Source organism: Platalea leucorodia, assembly GCF_965183815.1.
Source record: "Platalea leucorodia genome assembly, chromosome: 4".
Lineage (NCBI taxonomy): Eukaryota > Metazoa > Chordata > Aves > Pelecaniformes > Threskiornithidae > Platalea > Platalea leucorodia.
In genome coordinates, this window is record NC_138826.1 from 46,211,148 (window position 1) to 46,225,644 (window position 14,497).

A 14,497-nucleotide genomic window follows, 5' to 3' on the forward strand; every position below is an offset into this window, starting at 1 on the left:
TTGAAAGGACTTGTTCAGAAGATCAGGGCTATCCTAGGATCATTAAATAATTAGTGTTAACAGAAATTCAATGAAGGTAACAGAAGATTCACCGGAAGGAGTGATGAAACCCAAGAAAATGTAGTAAAAAAAACATATAAAGAGATGAAAAATAATTGGAAACATGAGCCCAACAGCAAAATCAGAATAGGCATGGGAAAAATGTGAGATAATGCTTCTGGGGAAAATAATCCAAAATGAAGATCTTATTGGCACAAGAAACCTGAGAAGTAGTGACGATGAAAGGAGAGATTTGAGACAACACAAAATATTGTAGCTACACATTCTCCTTTTACCATTACTGACTGTTTTTTCCCAAGAGGTCTAAGCTGTGAATACACACTTATTTTATTAAAGTCTGCTTTTCACTCCTCCATTTTTTAAGCAAACAAAAATGTCTTATACTGCCTGTTTTAGTAGACATTATTAGAACTTTAGAAAAGGAGTCTGCTCCTATAATTTGCAAGGTGGAAGACAAGCTGAAACCATCAACTTAATTACATCACAAAAAATTTTGAAAATGTGGTAGAGAAGATCGAGTGAAACCATGATTGAGTTAAGAGAGAATGGAATACACTGTATTCAGCATTGCTGTGACCTCACCTTGAGTACTGTGTGCAGTTCTGGGCCCCACAATTTGAGAAGGATGTGAAGGTCCTTGAATGTGTTCAAAGGAGGGCAACAAAGCTGGTGAAAGGGCTGGAAGGCATGTCCTATGACGAGTGGCCAAGGACTTTGGACTTGCCTAGTTTGGAAAAAAGGAGGCTGAGGGGCGACCGCATTGCTCTCTAGAGCTTCCTGAGGAAGGGAAGTGAAGAGGAAGGTGCTGATCTGTTCTCCCTGGGATCCAGTGATAGGACACATGGGAATGGCTCAAAGCAGCACCAGGGAACGTTTAGACTGGACATTAGGAAGCATTTGTTTACTAAGAGGGGGGTTAAACACTGGAACAGGCTTCCTAGAGAGCTGGTCGATGTCCCAAGCCTGTCAGTGTTTAAGAGGCATTTGGACAATGCCCTTAACAACATGTTTTAACTTTTGGTCAGCCCTCAATTGGTCAGGCAGTTGGACTGGATGATTGTTGTAGGTCCCTTCCAACTGAAATAGTCTATTCTATCTGTAAACATATTTAATGTCACCAAGTTTGCTTGCTATTTAATTCTGTCTTACCCAATCTACTTTATTCTTCCTTGTCCCTTTCCTTCTTACTACGTTAAGTGATCCTGTGCATTCCACTGTTAGTTCCTTCTGGTCTAACCTGATCAGACACAATTTTTCGTTTTCCAGCATAATTTTCAACAGTTGTAAAGACTTCACCACTGATGAAACATGGTGGCAGTATCTGTCTTACAGACAAATTTATCCTCATCTTTATGAATCTAATGAATAAAAAGTGAACAAAACCTAGACTCACAGAATCATCAAATTGTTTAGGTTGGAAAAGACCCTTAAGATCATCAAGTCCAACCATCAACCTATCACTGCCAAGTCCACCACTAAACCATGTCCTCAAGCACCACGTCTACACATCTTTTAAATACTTCCAGGGATGGGGACTCAACCACTTCCCTGGGCAGCCTGTTTCAATGCCTGACTACCCTTTCAGTGAAGAAATTTTTCCTAATATCTAACCTAAACTTCCCTTGATGCAACTTGAGGCTGTTTCCCCTTGTCCTATCACTTGTTACTAGGAAGAAGAGACTGACCCCCTCCTTGCTACAACTTCCTTTCAGGTAGTTGCAGAGAGCAGTGAGGTCTCCCCTCAGCCTCCTCTTTTCCAGACTAAACAGCCCCAGTTCCTTCAGCTCCTCCTCATAAGACTTGTTCTCTAGACCCTTCACCAGCTTTGTTGCCCTTCTTTGGACACACTCCAGCACCTCAACGTCTTTTTCCTGTAGTGAGGGGCCCAAAACTGAACACAGTATTCAAGGTGTGTCCTCACCAGTGCCGAGCACAGGGGCACTATCACCTCCCTGGTCCTGCTGGCCATACTATTTCTGATACAAGCCAGGATGCCGTTGGCCTTCTTGGCCACCTGGGCACACTGCTGGCTCATGTTCAGCTGGCTGTCAATCAACACCCCCAGGTCTTTTTCCACCAGGCAGCTCTCCATCCACTCTTCCCCAGGCCCGTAGCATTGCATGGGGTTGTTGTGACCCAAGTGCAGGACCCAGCACTGAGCCTTGTTGAACCTCATACAGTTGGCCTCAGCCCATCGATCCAGCCTGTCCAGATCCCTCTGTAGGGCCTTCCTACCCTCCAGCAGATCAACACTTCCACCCAACTTGGTGTCATCTGCAAACTTACTGAGGGTGCACTCGATCCCTCATCCAGATCATTGATAAAGATATTAAACAGGACCGGCCTCAACACTGAGCCCTGGAGAACACCACTTGCAACTGGCTGCCAACTGGATTTAACTCCATTCACCACAGCTCTTTGGGCCCAGCCATCCAGCCCGTTTTTTACCCAGCAAAGGGTACGCCCATCCAAGCCATGAGCAGCCAGTTTCTGCAGGAGAATACTGGGAGAAAATGGTGTCAAAGGCTTTACTAAAGTCTAGGAAGACAACATCCACAGCCTTTCCCTCATCTGCTAAGCAGGTTACCTTGTCATAGAAGGAGATCAGGTTGGTCAAGCAGGACCTGCTTTTCATAAACCCATGCTGACTGGGCCTGATCCCCTGGTTGTCCTGTATGTGCTGCATGATGGCACTCAAGATGATCTGCTCCATGACCTTCCCCAGCACTGAGGTCAGGCTGACAGGCCTGTAGTTCCCCGGATCCTCCTTCTGGCCCTTCTTGTAGATGGGCGTCACATTTGCTAACCTCCAGTCCACTGGGACCTCCCCGGTTAGCCAGGACTCCTGATAGACAATGGAAAGTGGCTTTGTGAGCACTTCTGCAGCTCCCTCAGTACCCTTGGGTGGATTGCATCCAGCCCCATAGACTTGTGTGTGTCTAAGTGATGTAGCAGGTCGCTAACCATTTCCTCTTGGATTATGGGTGCTTCATTCTGCTCTCTGTCCCTGTCTTTCAGCTCAGGGGGCTGGGTACCTGGAGAACAACTGGTCTGACTATTAAAGACTGAGGCAAAGAAGGCATTAATTACCTCAGCCTTTTCCTCATCCTTTGTCACTATGTTTTCCCCCCACATCCAATAAAGGATGGAGATTCCCCTTAGCTCTCCTTTTGTTGTTAGTGTATTTATAGAAACACTTTTTATTGTCTTTTATGGCAGTAGCCAGATTAAGTTCTAGTTGGTCTTTGGCCCTTCTAATTTTATCTCTGCATAATCGCACAACATCTTTGTAGTCCTCCTGAGTTGCCTGCCTCTTCTTCCAAAGGTTATAAACTCTTCTTTTTTTCCTGAGTTGCAGCCAAAGTTCTCTGTTCAGCCAGGCCAGTCGTCTTCCCCGCCAGCTTGTCTTTTGGCACATGGGGACAGCCTGCTCCTGAGCCTTTAAGATTTCCTTCTTGAAGAATGTCCAGCCTTCCTGGACTTCTTTGCCCCTCAGGACTACCTCCCAAGGGTCAACCAGTTTCCTAAACAGGACAAAGTCTTCCCTCCAGAAGTCCAAAGTAGCAGTTCTGCTGGCCCCTCTCCTTACTTCTTCAAGAATTGAAAAAGCCATAATTTCGTGATCACTACACTCAAGATGGCCTCCAGCCATCACTTCACCCGATCTAACTTTTGCATTTTTGCTGAAGTACCAAAAGCTGATAGAAGATGACACAGTGCTTGGCTTTTTTCTTAAGATGTCAGGTCAAGACACATGTCCATTTTGAGCATTATTCTTCAAGAAGGAGCTGGATCAACTAGAAAATGTCCAGAAGGGAACAAGAATAAATAGGCATCTAGAAAATTAGTTCATCTTAAAAAAAAAAAAAAAAGTGACAGACAGATATGGTATTATGTTGAATTTTGCTGAAAAGAGGACAGAGATTATCTCTTCTCTTTATCTTTGAAAGAAAGAAGAAGAAAAAAAAAAGGAACATTTAGTAAGGGGATTTAAGTTAGACACTAGGAAAAGCTTATTAGCAGTATGGATAGATAAGTATTAGAATAGATTGCCTAGGGAGGAAGTGAAATCTCCACTGCTGGATTTATTTAAGAACAAATTAGACAAACATCTTTTCATAATTATTTAAGCAGAGTTGATCCTACCATGCACAAGGGATGGCCCCTCAAGGTCCATTCCAGCCTTATTTTTATGATTCTATGTTCCTAATTCTTCAACTAGTGCTGAGATGTGTCTGGCACTCCTTCACTTGTCATAAGCAAAGGATTCTTGCTGATCCCACAGTTCCTGTCCACAAAGTTTTACCACTTCAGAACTCTTCATCACAGGACCTCACAAATCTATAGATTCTTTCACAGCATTTTGCAAATATTGAGCTAAACCTTAGGATTTTATCCTACAAATAATGAACTTGAAATTCAGTAAAATCTGGTGGTTCATCAAGTATGCTGCAGAGCCAAGAGTTTGCTCTCCAGCTTCTCACTTTGTACTGTAATTAGTAATTATGTAATTAGTAAATATGTAATTATGACATCATAGATGCAGCACAGGCCTGGATGCAAATATTATTTATGTTACCCTGACATGTTAAAATCAACGTCACAGAGAATTTTTGTTATACATAATGAAGTAGCATCTATATGACAAAGTATTTATTCTGTATCATTCTGTTATTACACTCTGTACAATGGCATATGGGCATTCTCAGCAAAGGATGATCTGCTGTTATTTTATAATCCTTTTCAACATTAATTATTAAATTTAGAGTGCTGACCAGTAAGATATAGGTGATTATTTTTTTAATGGTACATTGGAACTCAAAACTGTATGGGTTATAACCATTTAGAAAAACATAGCTATGAACTGCATTGGGCTGGAGAACACTCATGAGAAATCTAAATATCAATGCATATCTTCAGATACAGAATAATTTATATAATAAATTAGCACAGGGAGAGGAAACTTACTTCTTCTTCCTCCAGTCCAGTTAGATCCCAGAAGTAACTCAATCTCATCTGCAAACGTTTCCATTGTTCAAGGAACATAGTAGCTTTAAAAAAAAAATAAAAATTATAAATCCAATGCACTAAAGTGAATGTTTGTGTTACTTATAAGCCCCAGCTGATATTTGAATCCCATTATGCTAGGCCCTTTATAAATAAGAACAAAAAACCAGCCCCAGACTCAATTTTAAAGAAGGAACACAAGCAAAGCATGGAAACAATAATTACTGTCTTTTTACAAATAAAATACAGAAAGATACAACATGGATTGTCCAAAGGCACTAGTACGTTCTCGACAGAGACTGAAACTGAACCCATATCTGCTAATATCCACCCCAAGAACATCATCTCTCTTAAAGCATATAATGAAACAAAACCTAGGTCTAAATATTAATCTGTAACACTCTAACTGGCCAAACAGATTTTGCTGTTTCAGTCTTTTTAATCAGTCAGAAACACGTGAAGAAGTTAGGTGTAGCCTGCTACTGAAATAAATCATTGATACCTATATGTAAACTAAGACCCTCAGTATTATGTAGAAAATAATGTTCTTTTGCATTATATTATAGTGGTACAGTTGAATGTTTTTGTCCTGCATAGACATGGTGATTTTGTCCTAAAGGACTGGCCCGTAGTTCAGTCTCCTGCTTTTCCTTTTTCATTAATATGAAGGAACAGATGTTGTACTGTTGTCTCATGTTTGTAGTCTCCTGACCTTCCTCTCATAATTGCTTTCCTCTAGACAGCCCTTTGCCTAGCTGCTCATGATTTATGGACTTATGGATTTTTTAGAAATAGCATTTCTTACTGGTGACTTGTGGACACCTATTTTCAGATGACTATATCAATGCTAAACCAGTATATACAAACTAAAAAAACCCACTATACCATTAGAAGCTATACCTATAAACAACTGTGGGCACTGTTTTCCATTTTCTTATGCTTCATTTCACCTTTTCAGTTGGTGAAAAGGGGACTGTAAAAACATTGTTAGATCACAGCAGTATTTACATCTCTTTGAACATCTTGTAGATAGCTCCACAAGACACACAACAGTGGAGAATTAGACCAGAATCTATTTCAACAGTTAGCTGCAAATATTTTCTGCACAGGTACCTTCCCATATTGTGAGAAACAAATATCATTTAAACACCAGACAGGCAGTACACTGAAAGTAAATCCAGACATTAAATAATTAAGTTGCTATCTCTGCTGTTTCCTTACAGAGGATAGGAAATAAAAAAGCTATATTTAGCATGTTTTGAAAACTCAGGAGTTTTTAGATATCCTAAATACAAAAACATTTGGTTTTTTATAGGGTGCTATTAGTCATTCCATTTTTTCCTGTTCAAAAAGTCAGTTCCACATTTAGCTCTGTAAGAACTTATTTGGCTAGATGCAGTAGCTGTTCTGAAATCAGCAAGTTTGCACTGAGTTACACTAGCAGAAAAACAGTCTCATTATATAAACACATTGGACAGATGAAATTCTGCATCCCAGAACACCAGTGACATTAAGCACAATTAGTGAGGCATTACTCTGTATTTTGTGAATATGGCCATTTGCAAACAGAGTTGCTGGAATCACAAAGATACTTTATAAGGCATCAAGATTGGCTAGTAAAAGCATGATTCCTTTCAAGATATTAGCCATAGTAAGTCATCTGCTTTTTACAGAATGGGAGAAGGCAAGCAGGATGAAAAACTTCTTGTGCCCAACACCATCATTAAATTAAGCCAGCTCAAATTACCATACTTTGCTCTTTTAAGTGTACAATTGTAAGTCATAAGATGCCAGTTTCCACATCACTATCCTGTACCCTACAAAAAAGCATTCAGGCAAGATTTACGCAAAATGCTGTGAGGCAAGCTGATTAGGTGTGTGAAGGAGATCTGTCATTCAGCAGAATGAGCGCTAGATATAACCAGTACAGTCTCCCAGTAGTAAGGCAACAAAATTTGATGTAATCTAATACTTAATAGGCAAGCTGTGCAGAGTTAGTAAAGGATACTTTATTTCACTTTGTTGTTCTTTGTATATAACGGCTGTATTTTCTTGCACTGACAAGCTCAGTTATCATGGTCCCAAGAACAGATTTTTCCAATCTGTGGGAAATATTTTTTGGAGGGGGGCAACAACTCAGAAAGAATTTTGTTATTCTTACATGCCTTTTTTTTAAAAGCAATGCATAGGGAACTTTCTGTTCTTTTCTGTTCCTTTGCAGATTCTACTAGTTTATCTTAATGCAAGGATATATCAACATTTCGCTTTGCACATTGTATTGCTGATACTAAAATATATTTATTTTGGATGAGGCTGCATGGAAATGATCATTTACATGGATGCAAATTTACAGTACAGATTCTCTGTCAGGAAAATACTATTTACCTATGAAAGAGGTATGAAATTGTCATTCATACACATGCTGTCCAAAGAGCTAAACTAAAACTTGGACCAGGCAGTGTATTGCATGCTTCATGGCAGCAGGTAAACTGTGACACCTTATCTGCCAGTCCACTCTGTAATTGGCAGCAATCTGAAGCAGGAAAATAAGTCATTGTGAGACTCTACAAATTCATCATCTTTTGCCATTTCTCTTAGTCATAGTGCTTACATATTCTCTAACTTCTGCTGAAGGGTTTCCAGGAACTGGTAAACAAAAACTTCTTACTTCCATGATTTGTTCTGTCTGCAAGTTCCTTAAAAACCCTACGCTATCCATACCCAACATCAAGCTACCAATCAGTCATTTCTAAAACAAGCTATAAATTTTAATAGGGTTGCAAAGTATAACACACTGATTGCTGAGGGATGGCTATAGTACAATAATATATTTGCTCAATTTCATATTAAGAATGAAAATTTCATTTTGTGAACAGTGAATAGGGAAATAAAAAATCATTTTACAGTAGCAATAACACCTTTAACTTTCACAATAAACAAGATCTAGAGTGAATGAAGGCATAATACCAGCAATAATACACACAAGCACAGTATACACACTTTTCAGGGCAGAGGTGAGGCCAGAAACAATAAGAATAATATTATAATGCATTCATTAGTGTTTATGAAGTGGTTTGATATCCTCAGTGAGACAGTGTATATTTGCCATTAAAGAAAACCAAGCTTGTTTAAATGGAATACTTTAGAACATATTATAATTAAAACAATAATAGTCCCATTGTTCTTGGAATCCCATAAAGTTTTGATAAAATTATGTGACTAAGTTGTCCCACATGGAAGTGCACTCTGTGCTTAAATTAAACCCTTTCAGCTGCCTGCACCATACCAATCCCCAAATACATTCCTGCCTCAAATGCAGAAGGTGTTAAAGGGACTGGCCATGTCGATAGAAAATGAGGAAAAACATGGAAAAGCTTAGAACTGCCATTAAACAAGGCAGTAGAGGGAGAAAGGACACATTTTTCTTCCCTGAACTACCCAACTCCTCTCCATTTATTCCAAAGCTTGCTGCTGACAGCAGAAAGCCTTGTAATATTGCTTTCTCCAGCCTCAGCACAGACAGCCCCTGACTGGCCCTCTGAGGCTTGCCAGCTTCATAAAGCCATATGTATCACATTCAATCTAATAGCACTTTGTTATATGTAAGGCTACTACTGTGCATCACAGCTTTCATTTCTGTCAGTAGTCCGAAGATCAAACAATACTGTTAACATGCAAAACAATACTCACCCCAGAGAGCCATAAAGATGGAGAATAAGACTGTGGCGGGGTTGTCAAATAAGTGGCTAGCTCGAGCGGTAGCACATGCAGAGCTGAGGTTCCAGTAATCACAGAACTTGTCACACAGGGGGCACATGGTGAAGGTATTGCGTTGATCGCACATTTCTTTACTATGAATGACAAGTGCACAAGTTCTTAGGGTATCACTACTCAGAAAAGGGGGATGTACAGTAGTGATATTAAGCAACACGTCATAGCTATTACAAGGTATTTGCAATGTACGTGGCTTGAAGTTTCAGATAACAGACGCTGTGTGCCTTTTCAAGGCACATGGCCATGGGCTGGGATATTAAAATACTTATAGGCACCTTACCAACAGAAAAACAATGCAACAACCAATCTAATCTAATATCTATACTGTGTTAGTGATTAGTGAAGACTGCATCACTGAAGACTGAGGTTAACCACACTAAAAGAAAATAATTAAAACACAGTCCGAGTGGAATTTGCCATCTCTACACTCAGTTACAAGATTTGATACAGATCAGATTTAAATTCATGAAAAAGAATTCTGAAGTGGACGTAAAGGAAATTCTATGCCCTTGACGAAACACACATTTTTAACATGGTGGCACAAAAGTCCATGTCAAATACCATGCTACTTTCTGTTTCGGGACTGGCCACATAAATCTGCATAAAAGCCACCCAGGCATGTTGGTTGGCCTGTGACAAAGACAGAATAAATCTGCAACACCATTTGCAAGATATACACTAGGTTTTGCTATAAGCTGACATACATGTACTGAATTTAAAAGACTTACACTAGCCAAGAGTCTTGTTCTTAGCAAGGATGTTCTATTTCACAACATTTACTTTGAGGTTCACCTCTACCCTGCATTTTATTTGTGAGGTATTTATAAAAGCAATGGTTGTTTTCCCAGCATAGGACTTTAACACCAATTCTCATCTGTACCACCATCTGCTATAAGGTTTTGGCTAAGTTATTCAAGTGTGAGCAGTTATTTTAGGCACCCATACTAATATGTTTTAAGGGTGTTCAGCTATTGTGTGCACAGGTTTCAGCAAATCCGATACCTTTACATTTCAGGGTTCTCAAGTTTGAATGCTGAATATGGATGTGGTATTCTTGGTCTCCATAGCTCCTTGTTTTTCTACTACAGAGTGCTAACTTAATTTTCAAAAATAAAATTAAAAAAAGGAAAAAAGCCCCCCCCCCCCCCCCCCCCAGCAGCAAAACTTATAAAAACTTGAAAGCTTCCACTTCTGCCTTATATAGTCAGATGTTAAGTTGTATTTCCTTTCCCTCCGTTTACAGGATTTGTTCAATTGTCCTCTGGAAAATGTGAGATAAGAGACTTTCTTACAGATTTTAAAATCTTTGTTTTAAAGTTGCTATTTTTATTCTTAACCTTATTTGCTATGTATTTACTCAGTTTCTGAAAATCTTTGAAAAATCATTATCACTATCTCTTTAACAAGCCAAACCCTACTGACACTGCTGAGTGTGCTTTCAGTTTTTTTCATAAGGTTTGTATGTGAAAGACCTTCATACCTGCACATTCTTACTCAGGTGAACTGAGTAGTGCAAAGCTCAAGTGTCCTTGCCAGGACTGTGAGCTAAAGACAGACTTGCAACATTGCTTCATTGATAGCTGGCATATTGTGATGATGATTGTTCCTATATTGGCCTTCATTAAATAGCATTTTTTCTATGACTTCAAATGAAAAAAGAACTATTCAAGCTGTAGTACCAATATGTTTAATATTATATCATTTGAAAGGCATACAGCTGTTTCCAGATGACATATCGTTAAAGTAATGCTCTCTTCTATTTCAAAAGGCAGTAGAGGGTGCTGCAGATACATCTTAGCCATAAATCTCACTTAAGTTTAAATGTTAGCACAAGCTTTCCCACAGACAAGCACAGCCCATCAAGATTCATTCAGATCAAGCTAAAAAAACAAACCCTGACTCAGATGTGTTGTTATTCGTCATTTACCTATCAGTAATAATGTCCTACTGCAGTGATCCACTTTAAAATTTGCGAGTTCATTTGAGAGAATGCAGGAACTGCCACAACGAGTGTGACCAGCAGTACTAGTAATCCAGTATCCTGTCTCCACCGTAAGTCAGACACAGATAACACAGAGGAAGAGTCCTTTTTTCACTGAGAAGCAAACATTAACATCACTCTGACAATTTGGTAGGTTTTGTTTAGTATAACACCCTGAGGACACACAGCACAAAACTCAAAATTTTTTTGTAAATGTCAAGAAGGAGAATACTGTGTATACCAAACATGCTAAATCGGCTAACTATTGTTCATCTTACTTGTGCAAATAGCCTGATTTTACGAAGAACAACAAAGTAATTCAAGAGTACTGGACAGTGTATTTGCATTAAGTTCAGTGAGTTCTGTACAATGTCTTTCTGGGTGAGCGTGGAGATATGTGCATTCATAAAAAGCAAATGGATGTCATAAAAAAGAACTTAAAATAATGCAGTAGAATCACTGAACATTTCTGTTTCAGGAGCCGAACAGCCAAATAAATGTGTGTCATTCAAATGTCTTATCTGCTCAATACATGTGTATTTCTAATGCTCACAGGGTTGTTAATGATACATCACTGCTCTTCAGACATGTTAAAAGCAATTATTCTCACTAAGGATTATGAACAAAAAGCACAGTCTTATAATTTTCAAGTAACAAATTATTAATCACAGAGAAGCTTACCTAGGAATGTCACTCTCAATCGTTATACATCCATAAAGAAATACAATAATCCCAACTACTGAAGATGGAATGAGGAATTCTGTATATAAACCTAGCCACGCAAAATAAAGTCCTATCTTTTCTCCAAAATACTTTCTGAAAAAGAAGAGAGGAAAAAAAAAACCAACATATGTCAAGGGTATAATTTTCAAATGTATTTTACAGCTTCTTAGCAATCCCCAAAAGTTAAAATACTAATTGTCAAAGACATGGATGAAAACCCTAGGTATCTTGAAGTCAGTATCACCGAATGATTTGGGCAGTTTGGGGTTCTCAGTTCTGAGAAGTTAAAGACAGTCCTGTATCGTTATAATACATACTTAATATCTGCTCAGGGAAGACTGCGTCTTTTGCATCTCTTAAATGAAGTCAGTGAAATATCCCTCACTTCCATCAAGAGTAGCAGAATTTCAACCAAATGTTTAGCAGAAAACATTAGAAAGGATTCAGCTCCTCAGAAAAGTATCTAGATATGCCATCATTCTTTGCCTCTGTAGTCCTCCTGGATTCAATTGGTGAGAGTCATGGAAATGACATCTATGGGAACAAACTGACAACATCCTCTGATATCTTAAAAGACTAGTAATCTTGAATTGCTGTTAAAGAAGGAAGGTTTACTTGCACACTTAGCACTGACTTTTCAGAAAGAATAAATATTTTTGACAAATTAACAGTTTCTGGACAGCTAGCACTGACTTTTCAGAAAGAATAAATATTTTTGACAAATTAACAGTTTCTGGACAGCTGGTTTGAAAAAACTGTTTCTGCTCCGAGGAACAGTTCACTGTAGATGTTGATAAATATGTGCTAGTACTCAGCCCAACATCTTCATGAATCACACTGCAAGAAGTAAACTAAACGTAGATGAAACTCACTGATCATTCCAAAGTACCATTAGGAGTGATTACAAATATTGCAAAACACCAAGAGCTTCAGAGAGCTCAAGAACTCACCATCACTAAAATAAGACTAAATTTAGATAAAAAGCAACACAGAAACATTTCACAAGGCAGAGAATAAGATGGAGGAATGCTGGACGGAAAGCAGCTATACCGAGAGCACTCAGGGCATGACACTGCATTTGAATCGTTGAGACATACATTCACACTGTTGTGGCAGAAAGAACAAAAAGAATTTAAAGATAAGATGGCTAATAAAAGAAAGACAAGACTTGCTCCTCATACAGGCTGAGCACAGTCCCACTTTGAGATTGATTCTGAACTCAGTCACACTAGGAAACTTTTACCCAAGCTTAGCACCCCAGATCTAAATTATTCCTAATAAAAATAGTTAAGTGAGATTTTTGGAGGCCCAGGATTTCCTTCAACAGATATAATTTTATTCTGACAGAATTTAACAACACACTTCCATGTCTGTAGACTTGAGCTCAAGTCCTTTCAGCAGCACAAGCAAAACTGAATTTTTCTACTCCAGAAGTTAGGTCTCAGGGCCAAGCTGCTCCTGCCACAAGGGCAGGAGTACAACCAAGGCAGAGAGTCATGGGACAATGAGACAAGCCTCCAAAGTCATTTCCAGCTCAGATGAAAGGAGCAAAGGTAGTAACAGTGAGGGGGGGAGGTTATTACTACAGTTCCTGTTGCTGTTCCCACACCATCACAGCTGCAGCTAACTTCATGTTCCTAGGCTGTCACATAGGAAAGCAGACAGTACAGTCATACCTATTTCAGTGTTGCCTTACATGACTGCCGATATTTGCTTATGTCTAACCAATCTCACTTATCCTTTAGGAAGGGCATATACAATCATAAAAGGGAAAATAGAACAAAAGCACTTTAAGGTGATACACAGACAACATTATCTTCAGTATACGGTGATGCCATAACTTGGAGAACCGGCACAAAAGCAAGGAAAATTTCAGGAATCTTCTGGGAAAGGGGTACAGCCCCTACACCTGACATTTGCAAGGCTATCATAAGCAACAGACTGTGTTAAGTATCAAACAACACAAGTGGAATCATGACAGAGTGACTTGAATGGCAATAACTTAATTAGCTGTGTAATTCTCTTTTGTTTCAGAAAGCCAACTTGCACAAGTCAGAATAGGACTACTATTTACCGTAATCAGTCTTTAAACAAATACATCAGTTTAGTAACTCTACATTCACACCACAGCATAGTTTTTAAGCACCTTGGGACAACGGATTACCACATTTGCACAGAATAGAAGGAAACATGATATTATATGATACAGTATAGTTGATAAAATGATAAATGTAAATATTTATGTTGCAAATATAATCCAAATACTGTGGGACTACCCTGTAACCTGGCACATGCCAGCTAAATTTGGAGGTAATTTTTAGGAGGCAGTTTTTCTTTATTCTCATACTTGTTTTTTAATATTTTTTAATATGAAGTGAGGGAGGAAATACTTGATTAAAATACATAAATCATCAGACGGCCTATAGCTTCCCTCAAGCCTCCTGTGTGAGTCAACATACAGCAGCAATGGCCTTGGAACAGCACAGGACAGAGGGAGACTCACTTTGTTCTGAAGTTTCCTCCTGATTGGGAAGTGACACACCTTGCATTTGACAGTAAGGCAAACATCACTGTTCAGTTGTCATCCTGACAACATGGAACAAGAAGGAGGAGAGGGGGATTATTCTGATTATCTGTTTTCTTACTCCTTCCTTATTTGTAGAGCTGGGCAACATTCATAGCTAGTACAGTTCTCCAAATAGGTCAAAGCAGAAATGAAAAATAGTCCACAATCTGAGCTGTTCTAAATTGTCTATTGCTTTGACAAAAGGCCACAAATTAGCACAGAAACTCTTCAAATCCCAGAAGCATTAAAGAGCAGCTGACCAGGGTCAGTGAAGTTGAAGCTTATGGCTCATGAGGCTTCCTCTCATTTTTAAGCCTTCCAGTGATAAATGCAATATGTAACCTATAAAGCAAAGGGTTGCTGTTTGCACCCATGCCAAGAGAAAG

The 14,497-nt window shown here is 39.0% G+C and overlaps 1 protein-coding gene across 1 annotated transcript in view; it reads right to left on the reverse strand.

The window, feature by feature from the left end:
• Nucleotides 1-14,497, reverse strand: part of ANO2 (anoctamin 2) — a gene marked incomplete at its 3' end in the record, with an annotated part of 188,697 nt that overhangs the window by 107,735 nt on the left and 66,465 nt on the right. Inside the window, exons 9-11 of the mRNA XM_082309248.1 lie at nt 11,504-11,638; nt 8,758-8,918; nt 5,029-5,111 (exon numbers count right to left, since the gene is read on the reverse strand). Coding sequence (XP_082165374.1) covers nt 5,029-5,111; nt 8,758-8,918; nt 11,504-11,638 — 379 coding nt within the window. The remainder of the gene's footprint in view (nt 1-5,028; nt 5,112-8,757; nt 8,919-11,503; nt 11,639-14,497) is intronic.